At 34.9% G+C, this 27900-nt stretch overlaps 1 protein-coding gene and 1 long non-coding RNA gene across 3 annotated transcripts in view; both read right to left on the bottom strand.

Annotated features, from left to right (window-relative positions):
* Window positions 1–369: 369 nt before the first annotated feature.
* GBE1 (1,4-alpha-glucan branching enzyme 1) overlaps window positions 370–27900 on the bottom strand; it is a 288275-nt gene continuing 260744 nt past the window's right edge. Inside the window, exons 15-16 of one of the 2 annotated variants that reach the window (XM_057501844.1) lie at window positions 8316–8431; window positions 370–973 (exon numbers count right to left, since the gene is read on the bottom strand). In XM_057501844.1, coding sequence (XP_057357827.1) covers window positions 917–973; window positions 8316–8431 — 173 coding nt within the window. In that variant the 3' untranslated portion in view covers window positions 370–916. Of the gene's footprint in view, window positions 974–993; window positions 1287–8315; window positions 8432–27900 lie in introns of those variants that run through there. The other variant, XM_057501847.1, reaches the window with a different exon arrangement.
* LOC118919134 (uncharacterized) lies at window positions 14530–27894 on the bottom strand. The gene is made up of 2 exons (XR_005027375.2): window positions 27248–27894; window positions 14530–19415 (listed from the first exon to the last, which is right to left on the bottom strand). It is a non-coding gene; the product is annotated as an uncharacterized LOC118919134 (long non-coding RNA).

The following is a 27900-nucleotide window of genomic DNA, read 5'->3' on the forward strand; positions in this document are numbered from 1 at the left end:
ATCTGAGTTGGTTAGTATAATTTCAAGTTACAAAATAGTACCTAAATTAAAAATAGTAATAAATCCCATGCCTAATACATCATGTACATGTGCATATATGCGGGGATGGTATTAGAGTTGAGATAGGCATTTTAATATGTATCCTAAAGCAGTCTCCATTTTAGCATAGCAAAATAAACACTAGCAAAGGCAATTTTTTTTCTTTTTTATTGTTGGAAAGTAAAAGACATTTTCTGAAAAGTTACAATTACCAATTACCAATTCAGGCCTTCAGAAAGGTTGAGCTATCAGCTTCTACCAAGATAACTAAATGAACAAAAGATTGAGAGATAAAATTTAAGTATAATAAGGCATGGATGAGTTCACAGATAATGACTTTTATATTATCTTTGATTCTGTTCTTAATTTTGGTATTATTACTACATTTTTATTATAGTATTTCTAAAAACAATTTGAAAAAACATAGTAACAACCTTGGTACCTTATAATTTAGACCAAGAAATATCAGAAGAAACAGAGCCATCAAATATCCATCTTAAAAATAATATTGCATACATTGAACAGAAATAATCATACATAACACATGATTCAAATTTGAACATAAGGATCAAATAAAGGCCAATGTGAAAGTACAGTTGTTTAAAGACATTATATATAATAATTTGTTTGAGAATCCTAGCTGCTCAGATGCTTGGAAAATATAGTCTAGGACCCTTGAAATTTAAAAATATTCCCCCCTCTACTTCTTAAAGAAAAGTTTGACATTCATTTGCATAAGCCAATATTGAAATTCAGACATGCCACGTTTCGGCTGGACAACTGTATTTTGAAAAGCTCACACGTTGTAAGTTCTGCGACAATGGGAACGGGAAAACAAAGCGCACATCTTCCTCAGGTGGAGCTGAAATCAGTCTCTTCACTGGGGCAGATCCACATTCTGAAGGATGAGGCCCACTCGGCTTGGAATGTACACCTGTCAACACAATTATGTCAGTGCGATTGAAAAATACGGAACGTGATTTCACTGTGTCAAAGGACTTGATGCAGTCTCACATTTGCTTAAAGTTATAGTTATCTTTACAACTCCACGGCCTCCGAGGGAGGCTCTGAGGCGACTCGATTCCGCAGTGGCCAGAGTGCTGGCATTAATATGAGACTTCTTCAATGCAATCACCACTAGAGGGCTCCAGACGCTTTACAAAAACCTCACTCATCAGACGCGCGACGTAAACGCTGCTGCTAATCAGGCACCTTCAGGTGGTAAAGGAAGGCTGCACTGCAGGTCACTGTTATTCCATTCAGGTGAATAAAAGTAATGTACAAATCAGTGCTTTATACCAAGACTCTTATTTATCATTCTGTTTTTTCCTTCTGTCATTTTAAGAAAAAAACTTCAATGTGATATAAGGGAACCTCAGTGTATTTTAGGCCCCTCCCCAGTTGACACCAAAAGCTTGCCATTGCCTTAACATACGGTACACCTCCTTTTCCCGCCCCCCAGAATCCGGACTTAGCTCTTCCTTGCAGAAGGGCATCTCCCACGTCAGCTCGGTGCGTCCTTTGTCTCTTCTCCCTCACCCACCAGGCTCCAGCCACAGGGGCCTCTCGGTTCACCCCACACCTCACACTTCCTTTCTCTGGGTCTTTGTCGTGCTCCCTGCTCAGAACACTCTTGGCCTTGCTAGTTCCTTACCTCTCGGATCTTGAAAATTCCCAACTCCATGAAGACTATGCCTTGACAAGACTAGATATGATAGTTTCTTCATTTGATTTTCTATCATAGCACCATTTTTGTTTCCTTTTGAATATCCAAACACTGATATTTTCCCCAAGTTTATGATCTATCCTCCCCATGAGATTATGAGCTTTACAAGGGCAGAGGCCATATGTCATCATATTTCTAAGTCTAAGTAGGTGCCAGTGAACAAAGTGGGTGCCAGTGATGATGGACTAAAAGAATGAAAGCACATAACATATTTAATTACTACTGACAAAGCAAACAGTAAAAATAACATTGCAGATTGCTGTCATCATTGCAACAGTATCTCTCCATTTCTGACTTTGCCAATATTTTACTATTTTCAGTTACTTTATCTTTAAGTGAAAGTTTGACTGATGGTTAAAAAAAAGAAAAAGGCTATTATAGTTTAAAACCAGAAAGAAAGATGCAAAACAAACATGGCTTTAGGTTAAAAAAAAAAGAACTAAAAGACCAGAAGAGCTGATTTTCAATGAATGAGACTATTGAATGTCCAAAACATCTCAACTCTGTGAATGAACACCATGTTTTCCCTGGAGGTTTCTGTGATAAAGAACTCTTACAACTTTTTAAAAAAAATTAGATACACCAATACAGTTGGTTACTTTTGAACATTAAAGATTAAAGCAATATTAAAATAATAGCATTTTGAGAAATTTATATTGTGAATGCAATAACCAGTTACAGAATGTTTTTCTAGTCTTCAAAATGACTTTAGAAATGATCAACAGTATCTGAGAAAATATTCACAACTTCTAACAATCACTGGGTAGCTCAATGTCCCAGTGTGATTTGCAATCCAGTACTTCCAAAAGATAAATATTACATTCTTGCAATCATCAAGTGTGTGGAAACCGTGTATTTTAATACCACAATCTGTTAGCCCATAATTTACCCATTGGTTTATACATTTACAGCTTTTAAACTATATCAGAATTTACTTGCTAATGCAATCCCTTCCCCTCAATCCCTTCTCTTTGATTGACAGGTAAGATACTATGAGATTGGCTAGGACTATAACCACCGATCCAGGCAGTATGGTCCAAAGGCTGGTGTATTTCCATATCAAGCTATGAACTAAAGCAAAACAGACCAAAGAAAACAAGGAGAAATAAAATAAAACAACAGTCAGATTCAACCAATTATTCCCTCTCCAAGTTATATCAAAACAGGCATAAATCTAGAGATAGTGTCCTTCTGTTCCAGTTCCAAAGGAGTTTGCTACATACTTATTTGATCTTGGTGTTTAGTTTGGGAATCATATTAATGAAATGTAACTAATCAGTGGGATAGCTGGTTATAATCAGAATGGTTCTGACTTGTTCTGTTAGGAACATTCTAAAACCAAAGACCAATCTACATTTCTCAGCAGACCAGAAACTGCACAGAAGAATTACCATTCCCTTTATGTTAAAAACATTTCTCTGATAGTACATAGTTCTACATGTAGATAAAAGGATTCCAATAAGCCAAAGTCTCCTGAGAAAGATGCAGAGAAACACACAAGTCCGACTTAAGACAAACAATGCTAGGTCCCTGCTCAGTCTGTGGCCAGTGATTTATCAGGAAAAGTCACATCAGTTTCCTATTGGATCCTGCCCAATTTTGGTATCTACCCTGTTGGATTCATAACCTCATACTGATTTCATTAATGAAATAATGGTAACTATAAACTCAGAATTCAGAAACAGTCTTGCTTTCTGTGATCTTTTGGTATTCTGCTAGCCCAAATGTAAGAGTAAAACAAAAGAGATGACGTAAGAAGTTCAAGGTTTGCAATATATAAATTAAGTTCTGTATTTTGGTATTTAATGGTTAAAATATGCTCCCAGAACTCTTGCTAAATAATCCTGGCCATTTTATGTGAGAATTTTTATGATGCCAATTTCAGTCACACTTAAAGGCATCTTAATACTATCTGCTCAAAAACCTTCACTTGATAATTATATAATATCATTAAAGGGGAATATTGTATAATTATGTTTTTTCACTGCAGTGTTAATTACCAGGATGTGTTTATGTTGCTCTAGAGCCGTTGCAGTATAGGCAACATGAAAGAATTTCCTCAAGCAAGTGATTTTTCTTAACTACGGCTATTTATGGAATTTTTAGTTTTCTTCTTTATTAGGGTTCTGAGTATATAAATCAACTTTCTTAGTGGTTAGGAAATCACTACCAATTATACTAAAGGACTTAAGATAATCAGAGTTAATCCTTATGATGAGACAATTACAGACATGAACAATTTGGGGGCTTCATAATTTAGTGCTAAGTATTGGCTCTGTAACTCTCATTTTATAATTTTAATTCTAAAAACAGTTCTGATTCATACAGCAAGAGAAATGAAATGTGAACATAAGTATATTTAAACATATTTAAGTACATGTATATAAACCATTTAATATGCACATCACAGATAATATACATTGATAGATATTTCCTAAGTCCATTTACTAGCCGTTAAACCCTAAACACTCACATTAAGTTAGATTCACATTAAGAATATATAAGACAGTGGAATCTAAGACCATGAATTTCATTTTTTCTAGCTTTCTTTATAGTTAACTCTTCCAAAGGAGTCAGAAGGCCACAGTATAATTCAACTCATTTATTTAGAGAGTCAAACACACACCAAGCTACCTAGTTATTTTGACTCCCTTAATGACTTAATTACTATGCCAATCATTAGCATGGCTAAGAAAACCCAACGGATAGCGCAACACTCTATGTCATCTAGGTGACGTATTAGGTTCCTCTGCAATCATAATAGAGTTGTTAAAATTAATTACACAATATTTGGAGACAGGTGTCACAAATTTGAAAACAGGAAAGTTTAGTAATTTTAAATAAAAGATACTTTAAAGGATAATTTTTAATTTTTCTTAGAAATTGTTAAATTGAGCAATAGCACATAACTGAAGGGTGATAACATCATTCAATGAAAAGGGCATCAGACTCTTAAAAGTCTACAAACCCACTCTTGTCATAAGAGAAATTACAAATTATTTTGAAAAGTAAGGTTGACATGCAAAATAATTGTAATTTTCACATATATGAATGAACTATTTTCTAAGAAAGAAGAGGTCTCATTCTAATTCGTTATTTTGTATTAGGGTTAAGAGAAAAGTGATGCTAATAAATATTTGTATATAGACATTTATGTTATCTAATTTGGAATATTAGAAAAATAAACTTAAGAATCAAGACTGACTTTTTTGTCTCAAAAAACTAAACATTTTCATAATTGTGGATAGAGCAAAAGACATTTTCCAACCTCTAAGCTGTATTTTCAATACTCACAACTGAGGAACAATAAAAAAGGAACATTTATGCCAAACCCCCTATTTAAACCAAAAGTCTATTTTTGATCCCCTAAATTTAGAATGGGAATAAACAGATCTACTTCTTAATGATAAGGAGCTTAACTGACAAAGTAATAAATGCTAAAATTATTGTTTTATTTACATCTTCACCACTGAGGCTGCTTGAGTTACTGTAAAGGAATCTAATTCATTTCAGGTTTAAAAATCTCCATTCTCCCATTTGTGCCAATGGAATTTGAATTTATGAACCAAAAATAAGAAGGCAAGCCCCCAGGAACCCCCACCTTCAATGCACTGATAACCATATATATAGGTCAACATGTAAGTTCCTACCTCAGGAAACAAAATATAGAGAAATGACTCTGCTAAAATGTAATTTCCAACAACTGCCAGTAAAGCAAAATGGGGACGTTCTGCCCTATTGCTTCTTGGCACCTGTGAGGCACTCTGACCTTAGCCAGCAGTTTCAGCGGCAGTGCACGTGCCGCTCTGTTCGGGCTTCACAGTTTCAGTGGAGGGGGAGCGTGGGGAGTGGGCAAGTGGCACCTGCTGGCGCAGTGGCCTCTGAGGCTGTTCTAAGGCTCCTTCGAGCTGTGTAGTATTGCTATCTTTGAAAACAGATTTGACATTCATTCAGTAGATCCTTTGGATTATTGAGCTTGCAAATTAAGCTTCAGCAAATACTATGTACTAGTTGTGATGGACTGAAATTTCATGGAAAAGGGCAAGGTTATATTTTTGTCCACCTTTATTCCAGCACGTGGGAGGCAGAACTGATCTATCCTTGCTGGTGGGATGACACCTACAGCACTTAGGGTCATGCTCAAGAAACTTATTGGATCCCAGCACATGGGAATTAGTTTAATAAAGAGTTCCATTAAAATAAGGCATTCTTACAAGTTGCATGTTTTTGAATGGATTCTTTTTCTCTGGTTCTTTGAAGGGTAACTCTGGCAAAAAGGAACCTGTTTCATTGGATTTTTTGGTCTACTTGGACTCTCTTATTCTTACACAAAAACCAGTAATCATTTTGTCTGGAGCCTAAAGACTTATCTAAATGAGTAATGCCTGAAGCACCTGTAGTCAGTGGAAACAAGATGCTGCTGTCTGGAGATGAAGTTAACCTTTACCCTTGTGACTTGAGTTGGGTCGGAATTCCGTTATGGGTAGTGCGTAAGCTCCAGTCACTTTCTTCTGCACTTGCTATGCTGTATTCACGTTCCTGTTATGAAGACTTATGTGATATTCTCCAATGCACCTGATCATTTAGAACTGCACATTTCATATTTGCAAGATCAATTCAATTTGTGCTTGAAAAGCAATCTCCTGACTATTGCTGCCACTGGTTAGTTGGCTTGTTTTAATTATGACAGAATATCTTTGCTCTTATAAACTTGAAAGAATGCCAAGACATTATCTGCCATGCCCAAAGACTGGGAGTTTGTGCTTAAGATTACGATTTACCCAAAGTTGCGAGAAGGTTTTCTTAATTGTGTGTCCTCAAAGAACCTAGGACTGTGACATATTTAAAATAGCCAAAAAAATTATTGTATAGCCATGACAATAATAACTTTAAAATGATAACTGCATTTTGTAATTTCCCAAAATCCAATAAGTTTCTTGAGCATGACCCTAAGTGCTGTAGGTGTCATCCCACCAGCAAGGATAGATCAGTTCTGCCTCCCACATGCCTAGAATAAAGGTGGACAAAAATATAACCTTTCCCTTTTCCATGAAATTTCAGTCCATCACAACCAGTACATAGTATTTGCTAAAGCTTAATTTGTGAGCTCAATAATCCAAAGGATCTGCTGAATGAATGTCAAAGTAAGATAACTTTCTTACTCATTTCAGAAACTACTTTTACAATCTTTATTTTACATAGCACAATCGAAAGTTCTGACAAACTGCAGCATTCTTTGAAGAAACAATCTGATGCCACCTGAAAACCCTCCCTCTTAAAAATATACACATAGCTATATATCTAAAGCCGCATCAATATCACCGTCACCACAACCCATATGCCCGCACATACACTTAGGGTAACACCCAAGTCTCCTATGGCCATTGCACTTTCCTCAGAGCCTATAATCAACAACTCAATCTTGCTCATCCCTACTCTTCTCACTTATTTTATGCCACTCTCTTTGGTACACAAATTCTGCTTATAATACAGTAGTTTACAAAGTGAGATGCTGGCACCACTTTAAGAGACTGGAACACAGTAGAAAAATGAGGGCACCAGGGTTCCCATACAGGTTCTCCTGCTTGATTTATACCTAAACTTGTGAAAAATGAGAGAACTCCACAGCTATGATAAAGTTATCTATATATTTATTAGATACAGCCTGGCCTCATGGAAGTAAAGCAAATCTAAATCCAAGACTCACCATGGTGAAAAAAATATGTAGATGTGACAGAGAGCTAGAAGAGGGAGAGGACTGGAGACACACAGGGAAAGAGAGAGGGACTGACGGGGAGTGGGGCACGCATATGACCAGTGAGGAGAAGGAAAAAATATATATAATGTAGATATGGACTTGAGCTTATTATATGGCCAGAAAGTAAATGAAGAAATTCTGGGGAGTTCCTAAATTCCACACTTTTACAATAATTTAAACCTAGCAATTTAAAGCAATATTCTTTCATTTGTGTTAACATCACAAAATAAAAATCAGTCATGTAATTTAATGCTTTCCTTAGTTATATAAGGAAAACAGGGAATTTTACAAGTACAATAAATTCAATCTTCAACTGACAACATGAAGGAAAAAAAGGTATATTTTTATTGATTTTTTAAAGGTGTTTTAAACTAAACTTGATTAGGTAGTCAATAATGGAGAAATCTGCTTCATGTAAAACATTACAGTGAAAGCCAGAACAGAAGGGAAATAAATGATTGTATAAAAAATTGAAATGTTCATAATACAAAGAAAAGTTTAAAAACCTGCCTTACTCTTATTTTTTTGAGAAATAATTTTAACCCTGTTAATACTCAGACTTCCCCAACTGTCCACCAAATATTTCCTCCTATTTGTTTTTCAAACCCCATTCAGTCCTGCATCACATACTGCCTGGTCTATAAGTGAGGTTTCTCCTTCCCTGTCCACCACCCCCATTGTTGTGCATGTTGCTTACTTGTTCAAGAATTTTTTGTTAGGACAAAACCCATCACTTTAAAAATAAAGGATTAAATTAACACACAATGAAAATATCTCAGAGACCTTACTTACCAAAAGAGAACAGGGACGCTCATTATGTTCAAAAGCCTCAGAAAAGAAATCAGTATTGTGGTCCAATCTCTGGTGTCCTCCGTATTCCGCTGCATCTGAATCTAGCACAATTTTGAATGTACAGCTCTTAAGGAATTACAACAATTCAGGAGTTGAATGAGACAAAATATGTTCTCAGGCAGAAATTAAAAGCAAATATTCTGAATGTTGTTAAATCATGGTTTGTTCTATATACACATTTCTTCTCTCATATTTCAGAGATTCATGTTTCAAAGGGGCTTTAAAGGCCATCAAGGCCACCCATGCATGGTGTCCTTGTTATCCTTCTGTCAAGGCTCATCATGTGACCAGCCAGCTTGGAACTTAATACAGGGATTAAGAGATAACCTACTTTTCCTTTAATGCAACCCATTCCATCTGTTATAAATTCTCCTCTACAGCGAACAGAAATTTGATTCCTTGGGACTATTTCTACCCAGAAAAGCCATAAAGAATAAGTTGAAGATACAGTAACCTTTCATATATTTAATAACAGCCATGTTATCTCCATGTGTCCTCTACCTATATTACTAAATAAACGCTAATATATAGTTCCAGAACCTTTGATCATTTCTCAGGTGATACAGTTGTCTACCCCTTCTCCATCTCTGAATTCATTTCAGTTTTCTGGATCCTGGTTATTCAAGTGAGAAACAGAAGTGAACTGGGTGTCCATGTGTGGTCTGAGGAGTGCAGAGCAAAGCTGACCTGCCCACTTCCCCTGGTCACAGGCAGAATGCTGCTATTAACACAGAAGATCACATAAACATACTTTCCATCAGAACACAGGTGGATTCATGTTGCAATCATGTGATTTTCGACAATTTAACATCTGACTTTTGACAGTCAGTTATTAGACACCTTAGCATCACATTATTTACAATAAAATTAAGTTATGGATATTATGTTCAAATTATGCTCAAGCCATCTAGACATGATAGTTTGATACACAACTCCACAAGTAAATATACAGTAATACTGACAGATACTAAATTTCTTTTAGCCTGAGGAGGGATACAGATAGACTTCAGTGCTGTGTGTTTTCTTTCCTGGTATATGAATCTTTAACTTAGAGTGTATGTATATTTCCACTTCAGCAAAAATGATCATTCTAAAAGTACATGTGGGTAACACTGACCATCACTTTCAGGACTGGGGAGTGGTGGGTCCGTCTCAGTCATGCCAAGTCAACCTGCTCTGATTCAAATTCAAGTTGATAATCAGCATATATGTGTGTTTAAAGAAGAGAAAAGGCAGAAAAAGAGTAAAAAGAGAGATTGAGATTCAAAGATTAGTACTAGGCATAGGCACATTGGAAGTCGATCTAACTGAAAATGATTTGAGCATACCAATTTATTAAGTGGTGAAATATGAGTAGTGGAAATAAATAAAAGGACACATAGTAAATAAATGAAGCATTGTGGAATGAAACGAACTTTTAAAATAAAAGTTTAGCTTTTATTCTTCATCCTGTTTCATTTAATACTTGTACATATCTCCAAATAAGCAAAACAGAGTACCAATAAGAGAATACTGTCCTAGAATAGTTTCTAAAACTTTTGAAAAAGAGTATCAATTATTAAATTACTAGTTCACATCATAGATTATTGGTAGCAGTATCTGAAGAAGTAAGTGTATCATCAAAAAGTGGTTCCCAACCTGTGCACTGACAATCACTGGGGGTTGTGTTATTTATTGTAAGGGTCCCACTGAATGAGTAATTATGTTATTATAAAAGATTGGGAATCTGTATGTGCATTAAATGTTGTCTGAAGATTAAATATGTTATTACACACTTGATATTGTATTTCAAATAGTGTGCATTTTTCTCTATTCATAAAACACATATTAATTTAAAAAGTCACAGAATTTATAGTTATTTTTGCCTATATATTTTCTAAATCAAGGATACTGAAAGAACAATTGTCACATAACTTTCTGACATTGAAAGGGATCATCATACTTTAAATGGTTAGAATCTATTCACTAAATATATATAATTTGTAGCCTTAAAGGAAAAGCTCACAAAAGCCATAATGGAAGTTTCAAAACATCAGTTTAGACCTATTTCTTTGATGTATAATTTAAAGAAAAAAAATCTGCTGTGGCCACTTTGGAATTACCCAGCCCTATGTCTAAATTACTCAGGGAACACAATAACTTCCCTTAGAAAATGCAACCCTTCAACTCCACAACTTCCAACAATTTAAAACACTGGATTCAAAGTAATGATTGAAGGAGCTTTGTAACTGTAAATTACTACCACGTATTATTCAAACACCAGGAAATCCCATCTTTTAAGAACAGTGCTTAGAATGAAAAATTTTAAAGAGGTTATTTGAACAACTGGATTTTTTGTTTTTTTGTTCTTTCACTCAGGCATTCCTTCACTTGCTCTTTCTTGTATGCACACACACACACACACACACACACACACAGATACACATTCAAATGACATGGAACCCACATAGCACCAAAACCCTTTCATACATCTGTCTTCCACTAAAAAAATCACTCTCTGAAAATATAACCCAGAGCCAATTTACACTTATTTTAAAATACCTTGTTCAAATGATTTCCACAGTAGATAGAGCAAATTTAGCAGGATACCACAACTGGCTCTCTATTGTTCATAGCTACCCACCTACATCTAGCAGAGGGCCTTCTCATAATGATTCTCAATACATCTTTGAAACTTATGTTCAGGATGATAATTCTGATTCATCCAGAAATGTCAAATTACAAGTTTTATTTTTTTAATTAGATGAAAGTAGAATAAATCATCTTTAATCCTCCATTCATTTACTAAATACACACAATATATAAAGCACTGTGAATACTAAGCAAGTGTACATGCATGTCTTAGTGTATACATGACTTCAGCCTTTAAGGAGAAAGATGACATACACATGAAGTCTCTCAATAAAGCAGAAACAACTATGCAATGAAAGGTAGTGCCAAAGAGGAAAGATAGGTGAGTTGGACAGTCTGTATATAAGAGTTTTGAGGCTGGGCTAGGTTGTTGAGATTTACTTTGGCAATTAAGTACAAGCATGTTGAAGATTTGTGAGAAAGGGTATGACAATTAAGAACATTAACCAGGAGTCAGGGTTAGACTAGGATGGATGAGGGAAAGAGTAAGTCAGAGAAAAACCAGTCAGGAGTCTTAACAGTTGCCCAAGGAGTGTGTTATGGCTAAGCTAAGTGAAAATGGAAAGACATGGATACATCAGTGAGATTTTGGATGTAAAAATGGTAGGTTCTCAAAAGTAAGGACACTGAAATTTGTGCCATTTAGGGAAACAGATGTGGAAGGGTAGAACAGTTGTGTCCAAAGACACACAGCCAGATTAGTGGCAGAGCCGGGATGTACACACATCAAATGTAGATCTAATTACCCTACTCTCTAAAAGGGTGCTTACTGTATGCTGAGAACCAGGGAAAGTGTTTTCATATGCAATTCTTTGTTCAATGCTAAAGTTGAGACACTAAGCATAAAGAAGTCAGAATGAATGACATTAGAAGAACAGAAATAAGAGAAGCAGATAAAGTGATATCCATTTAAATGATTAATTTAATTAAATTGAAAAGATTGGTATTAAAGGAGTTAATTTTTTAGATTCCTTTAATAAAGGGCCTAATTCCTTAATATTCCTGGGGAGTATTAATCTCTGAGATTCATTGCATTTATTCTAGATCCATTTCTTGTTCACACACAAAAAAATATTTGCATTTTATTGGTGAATGCAAAATATTGGACCAAAGAAAATTTACCTTGCTCAATGTGAGAAAATACAGTAGAAAATGATTGATAGAATTGTAGAATTATTTTATGGAGATATTTAAAAAAGGAGATCAAATTGGCCCCTATCCACTGAATACCATTTTAAAATATTATGATTTCTTATTTTAAATTCAAGAGCTTCCTAAGTATTTGATATATCTATCAACAGGTTGAAGTAGTTAAGAAGTTTTAAGCATTATTTTATAATCTAGTCCTTAAATCTGAACCAAGAAGAGCCATATTCTGAAGACCTATACTAATAAGATTAAAGAATAGTGAAGGCATGAAGACTCTTAAATTCAATTGCTCTTCAAATACTTCAAAAGCTGCTGTGTTTGCTCAGCCACTTGATAAAGTGTCTGTTCAAAGTGTACGGATTTTGATATAAGAAGTACTATCATTTCAATCATTCTGCACTAAACTCACTTCACTCCCGCTGATGAAGCTAAGGAAATTTATTGTAAGGTACATCTCCTGAGGTTTCAAATCGAGTGACAATAAAAGGGGTTCTCCAGTGGCTAGATGACTATAAAGATGGCAAAGTTGATAAGTTATCATATGTCTTTACATCTAAGACATCATTGATTTTAAGATGAATTATTTTTTATATTCCAATAAAAAGAAAAAAATATCACTACCCTGCCATTCATTGTAACATGTATCCCAATGGAACACATGTTAAAGTATGAAAAATGTACAATTTAGAATATATGAATTTAATTATTTTCAGATCTGATTCTTTAATCAACCCACCTATATTATTAAGAGTGCAATATCTTCTAGGAACCGAGAGACCTCAAGAGAAAGAATCTATGTTAAAGGCAGAAAACTGTCTGTATGAAATTCTAAGAAACTTGTGAAGAAATATCTGGTAAAGTAAGAACAGGTGCTGGAAAGCAGGGAGAATTTTATTTTTTAACAGTCTCAAAATAGCTACCAGTACAGTACTTGCCACAGTGTTTTAACATAATCCTTCCTTTTTTTTGTTTCATGAATTGAGTTTTATTTATTGCCAGCTACAGTGCACAAAATCTTAGGTTAACGGTGTATAGCATCTCAAATTGATCTATCCCTGTATTTTATAAATATTGCTAATTATGCCTAGTCTCTAGGCTATAAATGACAACTTTTAGTTGCTCTCTCTGGTGTCTTTCCAAATGCAGGAGTAGCAAAGACTTGTGATATGTTGTATATTTTATGAGTCTATGTGTGGGTTAGTGTGAGTTAGGAGTGTATGTGTGTGTGCTGTGTGTGTGTAGGTGTATCTGATTTAGGCATTTCCATTTTTACTTCTGTGATCTAAACTATACATTAACTTAAAAACTCAGCAATGAAAAGGTGTTCTGATATTTTACTTATTTTCTCAAAACTATTTTATGGCAATGTAGCATTTATGACTATGCTACTTTCAATATCTATTTAGCTTTTTTCCCCCTTGAATTAGTTTTTGTTAATCTCCAAATATTATGTTTTAAAATTAAAATTATAATAGAACAATGTAAAAACAAATAGAGAATTTACTATTAAATGTAGTCAAAGTATACTTTTAAATGTAATGAATGTCAAATGCAACTTCTCCTTAAGGGAGCCGTGTTCTTTTTATTTTTGTTTTACTCTTATTAGTTCATATTAAAATTTTGGCATCCTTGAAAAAAGCAGCATTTTCATGCATGAGCTACAAATGCATTAAAGTTTGTGAGCACAGCCTTCATTAAAAGTTTAAATGACAACTATATATTTTGAGTAAATGCAGAATGCAAATATATTTATAGTATAATCTTGGATATGCTCATTTCATAAACAATAAGTTTCTGATTTTAAACTGAAAAATTAACTGTAATTCCTGCAAGTTTACTTCTTTTAGGAAACTGTACAATGCAGAACAGTAATAAAACAAACTCAAAGGATGAGGGGCCCAAATATTATCTAGCATGTTAATTAATGAATCGCTATGCTTTTTGAAATGCATTTCCATGCAAATTACTAGTTTATTCTTAGGCATGCTAATGACACACATCAGTAAATAGCAAATCAAATGATAATACAAAATATTGAGTATTACATATTTCTCTATGCAAATAGGAAAATTATTCTAAATACTTTACAGACAACTTTGATTAACTTAATTAGGAACTTTTCTTTGTCCTAGAAAATTATATAACTTGAAATGAAAATGTTATTGTTTCTCAAGAAAGAACAATAATGAAAAATTATGCATATACTTCTGGCCTAAACTTCCTCTAAATTGTTGTTTGTCTCTGTCATTAGGGGTTACCCAAAGAACTTGTAAATTCAATTATTTAGGACTGCAAAAGTATAAAATAAGCTTTTAATTCACCTTTTAGCCATATACTATGTTATCAAAATGAGTTTTGACCATATAGATTCAACACAAACACACTGTGCTTTGAACTCAAAATAATTTTGACTTAGGCTATAAGGAAACCTTTCCCCAAACTTACTCTAATACAGCTTTCAATAGAGTCCAATACAATATATATACATGGAAAAGATAATTGGAAACTTCAAAGTCCCTGAAAAATAATGATGATTTTAAGCAATAAGTAAATGTCACCTGAGCCACTTCATACAGACAGGGATAGCAAAGAGCATACTAAAACAGTAAAATTTAGTGGGTGCATCCACAGGCTTTGGGGTCCAACAATTAACATTCTAATCCCAGTTCTGTCAATTACTAACTATGCATCTCCAAGCAAATTACTGAGCTTCTAGAAGCTTAGTTTCTCATTGGCAAGACAGAGGCACTACATCAGAGGGTTGCAAGGATTAACTGAAGCAACACACATCAAGTGCTTAACACAGTGGCTAGTACAAGAAAAATCCTCAGATTATTAGCTACTGTGTATATTATAATTATAGACCCTGGACCATTTAAACGGAAGTCATATGTAATGAAAAGTGTAAAAGTGGGTCTATTTATTTTATACCCAGTGTGGCCTTTTCCTCCTTAATGACCTTGATTTCCATCCCTTCTTCTCATGTCTTTACTCATGTAAAAATTTTAACATTAAAACTCTGTTGGACAGTACATTGAACGTTTTGAGAACCAGATACTTCTTAAATGTTAAGGATTTTTTTTTTTAAGGAAAATCCTCCTCAAACTTCTGAGAAAGATGAGAAGCCTCCTCAAAATACTCTAACTGAAAATTACACACCTTCTCACACCCTCTTGTACTTGTCCCAATTTTTCACCATAGCATTATCACTTTTAACATCCTATAACTTTGTTATATTTTTCTGTCTGCCTTTACTAAAACGCAATCTTTATAAGGATTTCTGTCTCCCTCACTTTCCCCCCATCCTGTTACCTAGGACCTAAATTAGCATCTGGCATAGTAACTGAATGAATCTCTCTGTGACTGCTTTCTGATCATTGTGTCCTCCTTGGGTTTGATTGCAGCATACTTTTGCTTCACTGTAAGAAATAATTTAGTAGGACTTTAGTCATAAAAAGCACAACCTTGATTTTCTTCCCTCATTTTATAGAGTTAGCATTTTAGATTTGTACAATATAACTTCTAACACAATCCCATTTCATTATCTATTAAAGTTTTACTTAGACATTTCAAAGGATTTTTTTCTTTCTTTTTGGAGAAGTCTCAACAGTTAAATAGATGCATGTCAGTTTGAAGCAGTTAATTCTCAACTGAATAACTCTGATTGGTATAAGCCCTGGAGGTAGACATTTAATATAATTCTTAGTTGAAGTGGATAATTGATTACACATTTACTAAAGTCAGCATATATTCAAAGACCTACATTATCAACTTGATTGGTTAAGTCATTCATATACAGATGAACACACACACACACACACACACACACACACACATGTGATTTGGCAGGGTCAGGATATACACCTAGGTATATTTTCTACCACTGTACCACCACCATCTGCAGTTAAAAATTTGAACAGTACACTGAACTTTTTGAGGACATGAACACTAAAATACTTAAACATTTGAAAGCTGATTATTTTATTGGTAACAGAAATATCCTTTTTCTTTATTTGAAGTCAGAACTTAGTAGGAGTTATATAGTTCATGTATATTCCTCCTCTTAAGACCAAATAGAAAATCATAATACTTTAGGGCTCACTCAGTCTTCAGGAAGCTGAATGAGAAGAGGCCGAGCTAGCGTCTGGTGGAAAATTGTAAACACAGGCATGTGTACATGCATGCCTGTGTGTGTGTGTGTGTGTGTATGCACACACACATGCATCATCATTCCTGTCTTCCTGACCACTTGTGGGCACACTAGACCATCACTATCATAACTATACCTAGATTGATGATTGTGAGAGAAAAGGTTCAAAGTAAACATTTCCCCATGGGTGCTAAAAAAATGAGTAAGAGAGAGAGCTTTAAGCACATACATGTGATTGCTAATATATAAATTTTCCAGGGGAATAATAAACCTAATACAGTAGTTTGAATTCATCTTTAAAACAATCATATAAATTTAATCTTACTAGGTAGATGTGGGAAAAAAAATAACACAAGGAAAGAGTAAAGCTGCCATGTTATTTCTGCAAAGTACCTGATTTTACAATTCAAAACTAAATCAACAAATGTTTTGGCTCTGACAGTCGAATGTGGAGATGATTTCCGTAATTCTAATGAGCAAAAATTCTGGCTGCTTTGAATCAAATTCTATGTAGAATTAGTTCTTTATTTTCATAATTATTTCAAAATGTGAGTTTTATTTACACTACCCAATTATGATTAAAGTTCCCAAGTGATGAGACTGTTCTGGTCACTAGGAAGTCAAATCCAATAAAATGATTCTATATAACTCTTAGGTAAGTCATCTGAGGTAGCCAGCACACAAAAGATCACTAGGAATAAATTTCTCACATTCGGTTGGTGAAAGTGGAAAGAGAGAAAAGGAAATAGATATAATTAAATGCTTCTAATATACACCCACAGGGAAGCTCATTTCCCTAGCCTTTTCAAGGCTGTGTCTATGTGTGTGACTAGAACAAATCGGAACACCATGACAGTAATAAGGGAGGAGAGTGCATACCTTGACTCCTACTACTCAAGGAAGAACATGAGCAGCAGCTTGTCCAGAAGGATGATGGAAGCAGAAGTCTTCCATCTTCCACCTCTTTGTAAGGGGTTCTTTCCTGTGTTCTGTGGAATGACAGTCATTTTCTTATCCTCTACTTTCCTTCAGAACCTTTCTCAGTCAGCACTTGAAGCTGAATTATATGTACATTTTTACCCTGGTTTAATTAAACATTTGAATTGTCATCTTTTCTTTAAAAAGTTATTTTACCTTTTTGAAGTATGTTTGTTTAAAAAATATTCCATTTAAATTGATCTGTGCGTTTAAGTGTCAGAAACTAGGATAATATAACACTCCAGAAAAATAACATTCAGTTAGAGTCTCATTAACTTTTACAAAGAAAACCAGAGAAAACCAATAAAACTCTAAGTCATCAGTGAGACATGCTGTATCTACTTTAATGACATTTCCACAGGGAAACAAAAAAGATGAATTACCAGTGCCCACATGAAAAATTGTGCTGAATTACAGGGGGCTAGGTCTAAGTCACATTTATTTACTTACTAGGAATATGATCTTATGAAAGTTATAACTCTTTCTTATGCTTATATTTAGGTTGAGGATAAAAATACTTGCCTGACCTGCATCAGTAAGATGATGTGAGGATAAGATGAGTCAATGCAAATAAAAGCATTCATACACTGTGAAGTGTTACACAAATTTAACTTTGGTACTAATTTTGAAACCATCCTCCAAATATATCTCCTAACTCAATCAATTCTATTTCATTTGAACAGGCTGAACCAGGTCATGCTAGAGTTCTTTTAGCTCTCAAATATCTGTGATTCATGCTGCCCAGTATTTGCTGTCCAATAGTCATTATCATTACAAAGTTATACTAGATGAATGAGCACAAATCAAGGTATCAGGGGTGCTTAGGGACCATCCTCACAGAGCTGACAGCTGAAGCTGTGAGCATGTTTGAGTTCTTCAAGAAAAGAGCATAAAGAACTGGATTTGGGTCTGAGGGGAAAAGATAACAAAAGGAGTGTGTAGAGAGGAAAGGAAATCAAGACAGTGCTGTAGCACATAGGAAAAGGGGAGTAAGGAAGAAGGTGGGCCAGTGGTCCCAGAGCAGGGAAGGATTGAGCAGGGAGCAGGGGTCCTTGAACCAAGTACTGTGAAAGGACATAAATCATTTTGTGGGGGTAAGCTGGGGTAGAGGGGATGAAAAAGAAGCAGGACAAGAGAATGCAGGCACCAGAGAGGATTAGTACCTACTCCTCTCAACCTTTTTTTTTCCTTTCATTATCAAATTTTAGTGCATTTTTAGAACCATGAGGATAGCAGATATCACTTACTGAACTTCCAGTATGTGCAGGACACAGTTACTAAGCCTTTCACATGCATCAACTCATTTAATTCTGACAATAATTCTACAAGAAGCTGTAGGAAGAAGAGGAAAGTAAGAAATAAAGAGGTTACTTTCATAACACGAGTAAGTGGGAGAGACAGAACTTGAACCATCAGAGGGTGTTATTCCAGAGTCTGTGCTTTGAACCACTAGCCTAGTAAGGAGAGCAAATTTCTCTACATTTACACCAGAAATATCTCTACTACTGGTAACCTCACAAGGTATATGACACTATGGGACATAAAAATATTGAGGTAAGAGAAGAAACTGAAGAACATGTTTCAGAGTGCTACCATCAGAGCAATTTGTTAGCCTTTTGTTTCCCTTAGCTGGAAAAGAAAGAAAGAGTGTTGAAAGGGAAGGCAGGAAAGTGAAATGAATATCCCTTAATAATGAAGAGCTCATAGGGAGGGAAATAAAAGTATGATTTCACAAAGAAAATAATTTTCTGTTTTAATGATCCTATAATAAAACACCTACTGTTGGCCAACGAAAGATAACATGATTGCACGTCATTAAGTTATACATTAATTAAATAATTTTTCTCAAACACAGCTAAAGAATACTTTCCTTATTCAACATTAAGAAGTACCAAAAAGAATCATAATTAATTACACAAATAAATTTCACATATATAATCAGAATTAATTAGGCATTTTCCCATCATTAGGCCAAGAGATACTACATTAATAGAATTAGAGCTGGTTCTTACACGTGGCTGTGGCTGAAGCCACTGCTTCAGGAGCACTGTTCATGGCTCTGTTTTTTCTACTTTTCTCTGGAGAAACTGAAACTCTTCTTTTGGTTGTAGCATCCATTTATTATTGGGAACCTTTATATAATTATAGTGAATCAGTAATTACATTGTAGCTTAATTTTAATAAATCTTCTGGGGGTATTCAGGTATCAGTTTCACATATAAATGAAACACTGACAACTTAGTTTGAACCTGTGATATTCTGAGTTAGAAAGCCTAAAAGAAAATGATGGAAATAAAAATATCTCACATATTTAAACAGCTTTTTGACAGGCAGCAGATACTCTTTAACAAAAAAGGGCTAATTTCTACTGAGTTTTAGAGGGAAAAAGTAATTTAATATACAATATTAGAAATTTATTTTAGGCACAGAATATTCTATTTTAAAAACATTTCTATCAGATATAAAGGTGACAAATATAATCTGTTTTTTTAAAATAGAAAAGAAGCATCTGTTTTGGACTGATTAATAAAGGACTATTTTAAAAGAAAGATTGATATGAAATCTTTCAGGCCAGTGTTTTCATTGTAGATTTACTTATTCCATATTTACAACTTTGTTCCCTAGAAAAGGAAAAGGCTTACTAAAGGAGATAATGAATGTAAAGTGCTTGCAGAGTGCAAGGAATATGAGTTTATAACAGGTGGTAGATCATATTATCAAAATCGGTTTGGTAAGTATTCGGACAACAGATTCTAGTGTATTGCTTTGAATTCTATGGAATTATGATGTACTTTGTTGATAATACTTTATCAAATTCTCCTTTCTACCATTACCATTTAAATATCTGCTCAGAGGAAAAAGATAATAGATTATTATAATCTTTGGGTTTTTAATTTTATATAATTTCAGGGGTTCTTTCACCATTAGGTAGCTGTAACCTCTACCTGTCCATCTGTCTGTAAGATTGCCATGTTATCTTGGAGGAGATTTCCACATAATACTGCCCCTCTTTACAAATAGATGTAAATGATCACCATAGGCACAAATGTTTTTCCCTGTTAGTGATACAACCATTAGGTGAGCAGGTACTCTTTCTAATGGTAACAGTATCATTTCTGATTTCCCTTTCCTCCAGAAGGACAAGAAATAAAGAAATATTGACTGAGCTATTGTTAGATGGAACCAGAGGAGACCATCACTGTGCAACTGGGCTATGAACCAAAAAAAAGAAAGGCTATTGAATATCTCAGAGCAATGAGACACTAAGACACTGAACATCACTCAACTATTCAAAAATAAAAAAAACAAAAACAAAACAAACAAAAGAAACTCTAAAACCATTTGTGTGTAGTAAGGGCTTGCTCATTTTTCATTAGTGTCTATAGTATTATGAATATATATTATATCAATCTAAAAGTGTTACAGCAGTTACAATATTTTAATCATGCAAAATATTTTCCTTATTTTGACTCATCTCAAATCTCTAGGTAGAAAAAATGATGCTAAATTGTAGGCTCTTTATTGGTAAAGGAGGTGGGGGTAATGCATCTGTCACTATCATGAAATCACAGGGACTGTTGGACAGTGTAACAATGAAAAATGATCCAGAGGACCTCTAGGTAATGTTTAAAAGTATTACTGTCATTTTGAAACTAAAGAGGTTAACTGACACAATGAGGGTACATCTATTTTGAAGCTACAGAAACCAAAGTAAGAACTATAGTAAGCATGAAATTGTTAGTAGGATTATCAATGTTCACATAGACAATATAATCATTAAATTGCAGCATAGAATAATAGCACAAATACACGTACTCACACATAGACACACAAGGAAAGAGACACACTTGCGTCTCTTCAAAATCACTGTGGTAGATCCTTTATGAGAAAACCTTGTACTTGCTTTTCTTTTAATTTTATTTTTTACCAAAATACTTATAACCTGAAAAACTAGACAGCTAAATTGAGATGCTCTTTTTTTGATACAGAAATTAACCTTTACATATAAAATGTTGATAGAATGTGGCATTTAGCTAATCCTGAATTCAGTCTTTTGTTTTTATTTGTTGCATAAAGCCTAAATTCTAATGAACACAGAGTGTTACATAACCACGCTTCAAAGCCTTCTGTAAACTAAGCAACTCACAGCAACAACATCTCTGCCTTCAGCAATCACACTCCAGTGAATCAGCCAAGTGACCTTATTTGCTCATTAGAAAGTGTGTACAGGTTGCAAATGTCAGAGTCTGAATTTACATTTTAAAAAGTATATCTTGCAGCAGTTTAATGAAAATATTTGAAAGATCTCAGGTCAAATCCAACTATATACTTATCTGTTCATTTAGCTTTAAATATTTTTGGCCTGAATTCACATATTCTTCTTCATAAGCCATACTTTATGATCATTCCTCTTAGCATTTCAATATTATAACAGTTTGAAACACCACTTGGAAAGGGGGCTGCTATTACACTAATATTTCCACCCCACCTCAACAGCATGCTGACAAATAATTAAAAAAACATTCGATTTTAGTGTTGTTTATGCTCTCAGAATGATATGAATCTATATATTCCAAGATGCATACCTTATAAATAAGCTTTGAGGGCTTAAAGTTTACTTATCCAGTAAATTCAAATTGATGAGATGCATCAGAGGAGTTTAACTTTGAAAATAGAACCCTGACACATTTATATTCTACTCTAGAGAGAAATCACAGTTGACCTGACCATATATGTTTTGTTTTATTTTGTTTTATTTTTCTTGTGGAGGATGATGACAGGGATCACAAAGAGGAATTTCTGAGCAAACATTTGTGGGTGGGGGTGAGGTGCTAAGGGAAGTAAGTTGATGAGAGAGAAGGCCACTTGTACCAGGAGTTTGTGTATAAGTTTCTCATGCTACCTATTTCCCCAGAACTGTATCAAAATTGAAATCAAAAACTAAATCTAAATCATTTGAACATTAAAGAATTAAGCCGTCATCCATAATATCCACTATTCCTACACCACCAACCACACATTTGTACCCATAAACAGACAGAAAGAAGCAACCTGTATAGCAGAAAGAACATGGGCTTTGCAATACACTTATTAACATTCATCAGCTGTGTGCTGGAAGGAAATTAGTTACTCAAAGGCCTTGGTTTACTGATCTGTTATATGGGACTAACACAACCTACCATATAGAGAAACTGGGAATATTATACTAGATTCTTAATAAAAATGGTTAGTAAACAAAAAGCCCTCGAAAGAAGTCCCTTAACACCCACTCTCTCCCATATCACTCAAAATGTGGCTTGTCATTTGTGTTATTCAAAATAGATTAGAAAGAGCAGTTTGTCTTTGGGGGATTAGCAGTTTTCCTTTTGATTCAGTGCTGATTTGATAACGTTCTAACTGAAGAGATGTGACAAGAGAAATACAATAATGATTCTGATAATAGAAAAGGCATTATGTTTCTTTCTTTCTCCACAGCTGAACAATGTGAAATAATCAGCAAATATAACACAGAGGGAAAATGTATTTTACCTCCCTAAGCATGAAATGTTCAACCTGCCTACTTACCCAGTATATTTAGGTGTAGGTCTGCATCACCCACACTGCTATCTACTGTGTGAAAGCACGCTGATGATTATTACACTGAATATCGGCAGCTAACAAAAAAAGACCAGTGAGAGACAGTGTATAAACAAGGGTGTTTGTGATGTTTCACTTTCTAGAATATGTCTGTAAAAACAATACTATGGCCTTTAGCAGTCACCATGAAGACCACTTTCAAAACCTTCGTGATACAAATCAGACCTCCCTCTTAGCTTTCCAAATGTATCATCTTTTCTGAAGTGATACTTACAGGTAACCTTAAAGTGCTTCTTCTACCTTGCCTGGCATTACCCTCCAAAATGGCTCCCTTAAAACACTTTCTTGGGAAGACAGTCACCACCTATTCTCCACGGATCTGAGTGGAAGTTGATATCTTGTTATTTGATATATAGTTTCAAAAAATGGAAATGCTCAAGAATTCAGACAAGTTACCTCTTGTAAGTGACAGAAGAAGTTCAAATGACTTCTTTAGATTTGTTCAGGTACCAAATCCTGCCTTCTAAGGAATTAAAAATTTGATGAATTTCTTGACTTGATTAATACATTCAATCTTGCCACTGTGGATTCTTCACATTGAAAATCGGTATTCAATTCACTGGCTCAGTAGTTGAAAATACAAATGGCAAAGAACACTTCAGTAACATCAGAAAAATACAGCATAGAAATCCAAGTTTTTTGTACTTTCCGATTTGAAATGATTCTATAATGCTGAGCTACAATGTCATTTTAAGGTAAAGGAATAAAGTCAGAAAGCTGAAAGGCCAATGAGAAATGAGACTTGTAAAATGCTAAAGATAATAAAAAGGACTCTTAAAGCTAAGCTTGGAATAACAAGAGGCTGAAAGAATAGATTTGTCTGCCTCATATCGAAGATGGTACAATAATAACAGATTAATAACAGAGAACTGTTCTACCCTAGTATTATTTCTTTTCTCTACCAACAGGTTAGAGACAAAAAAACAACACATGTATTTTTTCATGTTCATTGTTAAATTAGGATTTTAGATTAAAATTAATAACTGAATAAATAAAGAATAAGAGAGCCATGACATAATACTAGTTCACACAAGAAAAACTGAAGATTTTCATTTGAATGTAAATACAGTAGTATGAGCACAAAATGTGGTGGCTGCCAGTAAAACTGATGTAACTTTAACTATTTTAATAAGCAAGTAGTCTCAAGATAAAGGTAGGTAAGGGAGCACTCTATGTCATACTTGCTAGACCCTTTCTGGAATACTGTTCTATTAGTTCTGGAGACACAAAGTAAGAGGAATGTGAACAATGCTGGCTGCATTCTGATAAGGGAGATGTGATGGTATGAGATCTGGAAGAGGGAAAACTAGGGAAGTGGTACTGCGAGGGACATGGTAAATGCCTTTCTGATTTAAATAGCTGCCATACTGAACAGGCACTAGCCCCAGAACTAATGCACTTAGATTTAAGGCACTATTTTTGAAAAACAAAAAACCCCTGAATTATTTACCTTGTGAAATACTGAGATTCTTAGGACTGGAAAGTGTCCTAATGATGGTTAGCTATTATTTGCTGAGGAATCTGTAAATGAGATTTCTTCACTGAACTGGATCTTTGGAGTACAAAACATTGCAAAATCTAGGAGGCTTTATGATTTCAGTTTAGGAGTTAAGGTTGGAGTTATGAAAGTATAGCTAAGAGGAAGGTGTGGTTTAAACTATGTTTGAAATGCTTTTTTGCTCCCATTCCCTCAAAAAAAAACACCTCATTATATAAATAAGTTATTCTATTAGATATCCAATCTACTAGGTCTTTAGTATTCAAAGAGACTGTTATTAAAATGCAAATGTCCTCTTAGAGGAAGCAGTGAAATGTGGAATTAGTTATAGCTTGTTGACAGAAAGACACAAATGAGAGAAGTGCCAAGAGTGCATAAGGTCCAAGTGGACACAAATCAGTGAAAACCAAATCCTTGTAGAAAATGAGTCAACACTATTCTTTAAGGTTCTCCTAGATGTCCAGCAAGTGACTGAGGTTTCAATTACTACTTCTATGAAGATATGGCTCAATTTTATAAGGCATCCATATCATTACAGCTTTAAATGAGTACAGTTTCAGAAAGGAATCACTAATGCAAAGCATTCAGTGTTTATTAATGTGAATTAATGTGAAATTTCAGAAGAGTCAATGTGTAGCAAGGTTTATCAAAATCAAGCTAGACTTTCATGTATAGTATAATTTTGTATCACCAAATAAAATTAATTTGGGGGTAGGTTCTGCTTAATAAAATGTATGTTATTATATATGCTTTAATTTAACAATGTTTTTTGAGGTTACAAGGATTTCAGATAGGAGTTCAATGTAGCTTAAGCCAGGAAGTTTCTTCTAAACATCATTATTGAAATTCCACGTATTTCCATTTGCCAATGATCCTAAATTAAATTCTTTTTTCTATTCCCCTAACCAGTTACTCCACCTTGCTTTGCTATCCTCAGTAATAACACCAATACCATTCTTCCTATTGGTCAACGTGAAGCCTTACTACACACCATGTCCAAACAATTTGAGTTTTTTCACTGCAAGCTTCCATATATCTCTTTGTATCCTATTGCTATTTAGTTCATGCCTTAATTATCTTTTATGCATATTGTAATTTCTCAAATTAATATCTATACTTCTAATGTCTCTCCTCAGAGAGCTCTCCAACACACTGGGTACATGAGTTTTTTTCCTAGAGAATATATTCTTACGAAGTAGATTCCTAGTTCAAAAACTTTCAGTAACTCACTATAAAACCACAAAAAAAAGCCTAAACTAATTAATATGACATTGGAATCTTCTATTATGCAATTTTTATCTTTTTAGCTTTATTTCTCAGTACTTCTTTTTATGGTCATCATTCCCCATTGTGATGTCCATTACCTAGGCATATTCTAGGCTTTCCAATAGGTGGAAAAGCCTTCCTCAATTTTTTCTGCTACAATTTTATCCATTCCTCAAGCTCCCGGCTTCAAGGTCTTTCCTTCAATCAATTAATTAACCTCTCTCTCTCCCTCTCCCCATTTATTTATTTATTTATCTTGTCCTTGTCCTTCGTTCTTCCGCGAAACACCCCTGACGCCTTCCCATTCACTGCCTTCACTGCCTCCTGCCTTATATCCTAGCTTAGTCTCACCCTCCTCTGCTCCCCCACTAAGAGTCAGGAGCAGTGCTTAGCAAAGATGGCAGTAGATCCCAACTGTTCTGTAAATGTATTTAGGTATGATTATATTTTGGCTTTATTATCAGCAAAATTGTATTTAGATTGAACTTTGATTACACTATATTATCAGGTGTGGAGGATTTTGTCTGGGAGCCTTATGTTAGCAGTTTGGAGCTGAGAAAGTCATGTATGTGCCACTGTATGTCTAGAATTTGTTGGCCTTTCTTCAATCACATGGTGAGAACATGTACTTCCTGATAGGACAGCTCTAATTCAGCACACGTAATCCTACCAACTTACTTTCTTCATTGGCCTCTCATGCATACACAAAACATTCTCTGGTTAACTGGGTTACGTGTGGGCTACTGGTCACAGCTGCAGCTGTGTCTTCAATGCCTGACATCATGTGGGGCAGTGACCTGCTGGGCAGGGAGAAGGTAGGGGCCATCTCTCACCTCCCTTGATGTCCCTGAGCTGCACTAAGCACTGCAGGCTGCCAACAGGGCAGCACGGGCACCTTGCCCCCCACCGCCAGGGCACACGCCTTCACCAAGGAGTCTGTTTTCTGGAAACTCACAGGTAATTCCAGATCAAGCTGCTCATGGTGACACCATCCTTCCTAGAAATTTCTTTGGGGAAATGTGACTGAATTCTGATCAATGGAATATGACAGGTGATTTGCTAATGTGACTTCATTTTTGAAAAGAGACACACAAAATATCTATTTGCCTTCTGTTGTGTGACATTTGGAATCATGGCTATTATTCTGCAACTGTAACAAGCGCCAGCCTTTGTATATTGTTGGTTACCCTGAGAGTGGGAAGCAGAAAGACAAAGCGAACCAGGGAACTTGATGATAGTGTCACAATGCTGGAGTCACCCTACCTCAGGTCTTTTATTATGTGGCAAAATAAAGTTTTCTTATTGTTTGAGTCAGTTGACCAGGGGCTTCTTTTATTCTAGTCAGAGATACCCTGTCACACAGGGCTTCTGTGGCATCAGGGCTCTTGCTCAGGTGGCACACATGAGTTATTGTTAGGGCTTCAGTGGGGAGAACATTATTTCTACTGCTTGCTTACAAATTTGTGCTGGTTTGTTGCTAGGTCCTGAATCTGTTTTTTTCTTCGTGGATCTGGTAAGTCCTAATTTCTTAAAAATACACTGCACTTCAATTGTCAAACTTACAGTTACTGCTATTTTTCTTCTTCACTTGTGTGAAAGCTCCATGAGGGCAGTGCCTGCATCTGTCAGGAAAATCCCTGTGTTTACAGCACCTAGCACAGGGCTGGCACACAGATGTTCAATAAATAGGTGCTCAGTATGTATCTGTGAAATGAATGAATGAACAGAAAATGAAAATACAGAGAATATCAAAAACATTCTCCCTGATATTTCCTTTGCTCACACTCTCATGCCCTGATCCTTTACCAACTCAGGCCAACAAAAGTGAGCTATGAGGAGACAGGGAAGAGGAAAGAGAAGGAAGCTGTCTTTATAGCTACTGTCTGCTCTCTCAATCAGTGGAGAAGGGGAAAGGAGAAAATTCCCAAAATATTTTCAGGAAGAAAAATTACAATTATCTCCTCCATGGCATATTGGATCCTAATGTTATTTTAAAAATATTCAGAATCACACTTTTTAGAATAAGAATAAAAGCTTAGGATTAATTCAATGTAACTAAGCTAAGCAAAGATTTATAATTGACTATGTCAAGTCCCTCATGTTTGAGACCAAGAAACTGAGAGATACCATAACCAAGGTCAGCATTAGTCTTATTCTCTATGATGTAATAAAAAGTTGAATGCAGATAGTTATATTCACTGGCAACAAAGAAGGAT

This window comes from Manis pentadactyla, chromosome 1 (assembly GCF_030020395.1).
Source record: "Manis pentadactyla isolate mManPen7 chromosome 1, mManPen7.hap1, whole genome shotgun sequence".
Lineage (NCBI taxonomy): Eukaryota > Metazoa > Chordata > Mammalia > Pholidota > Manidae > Manis > Manis pentadactyla.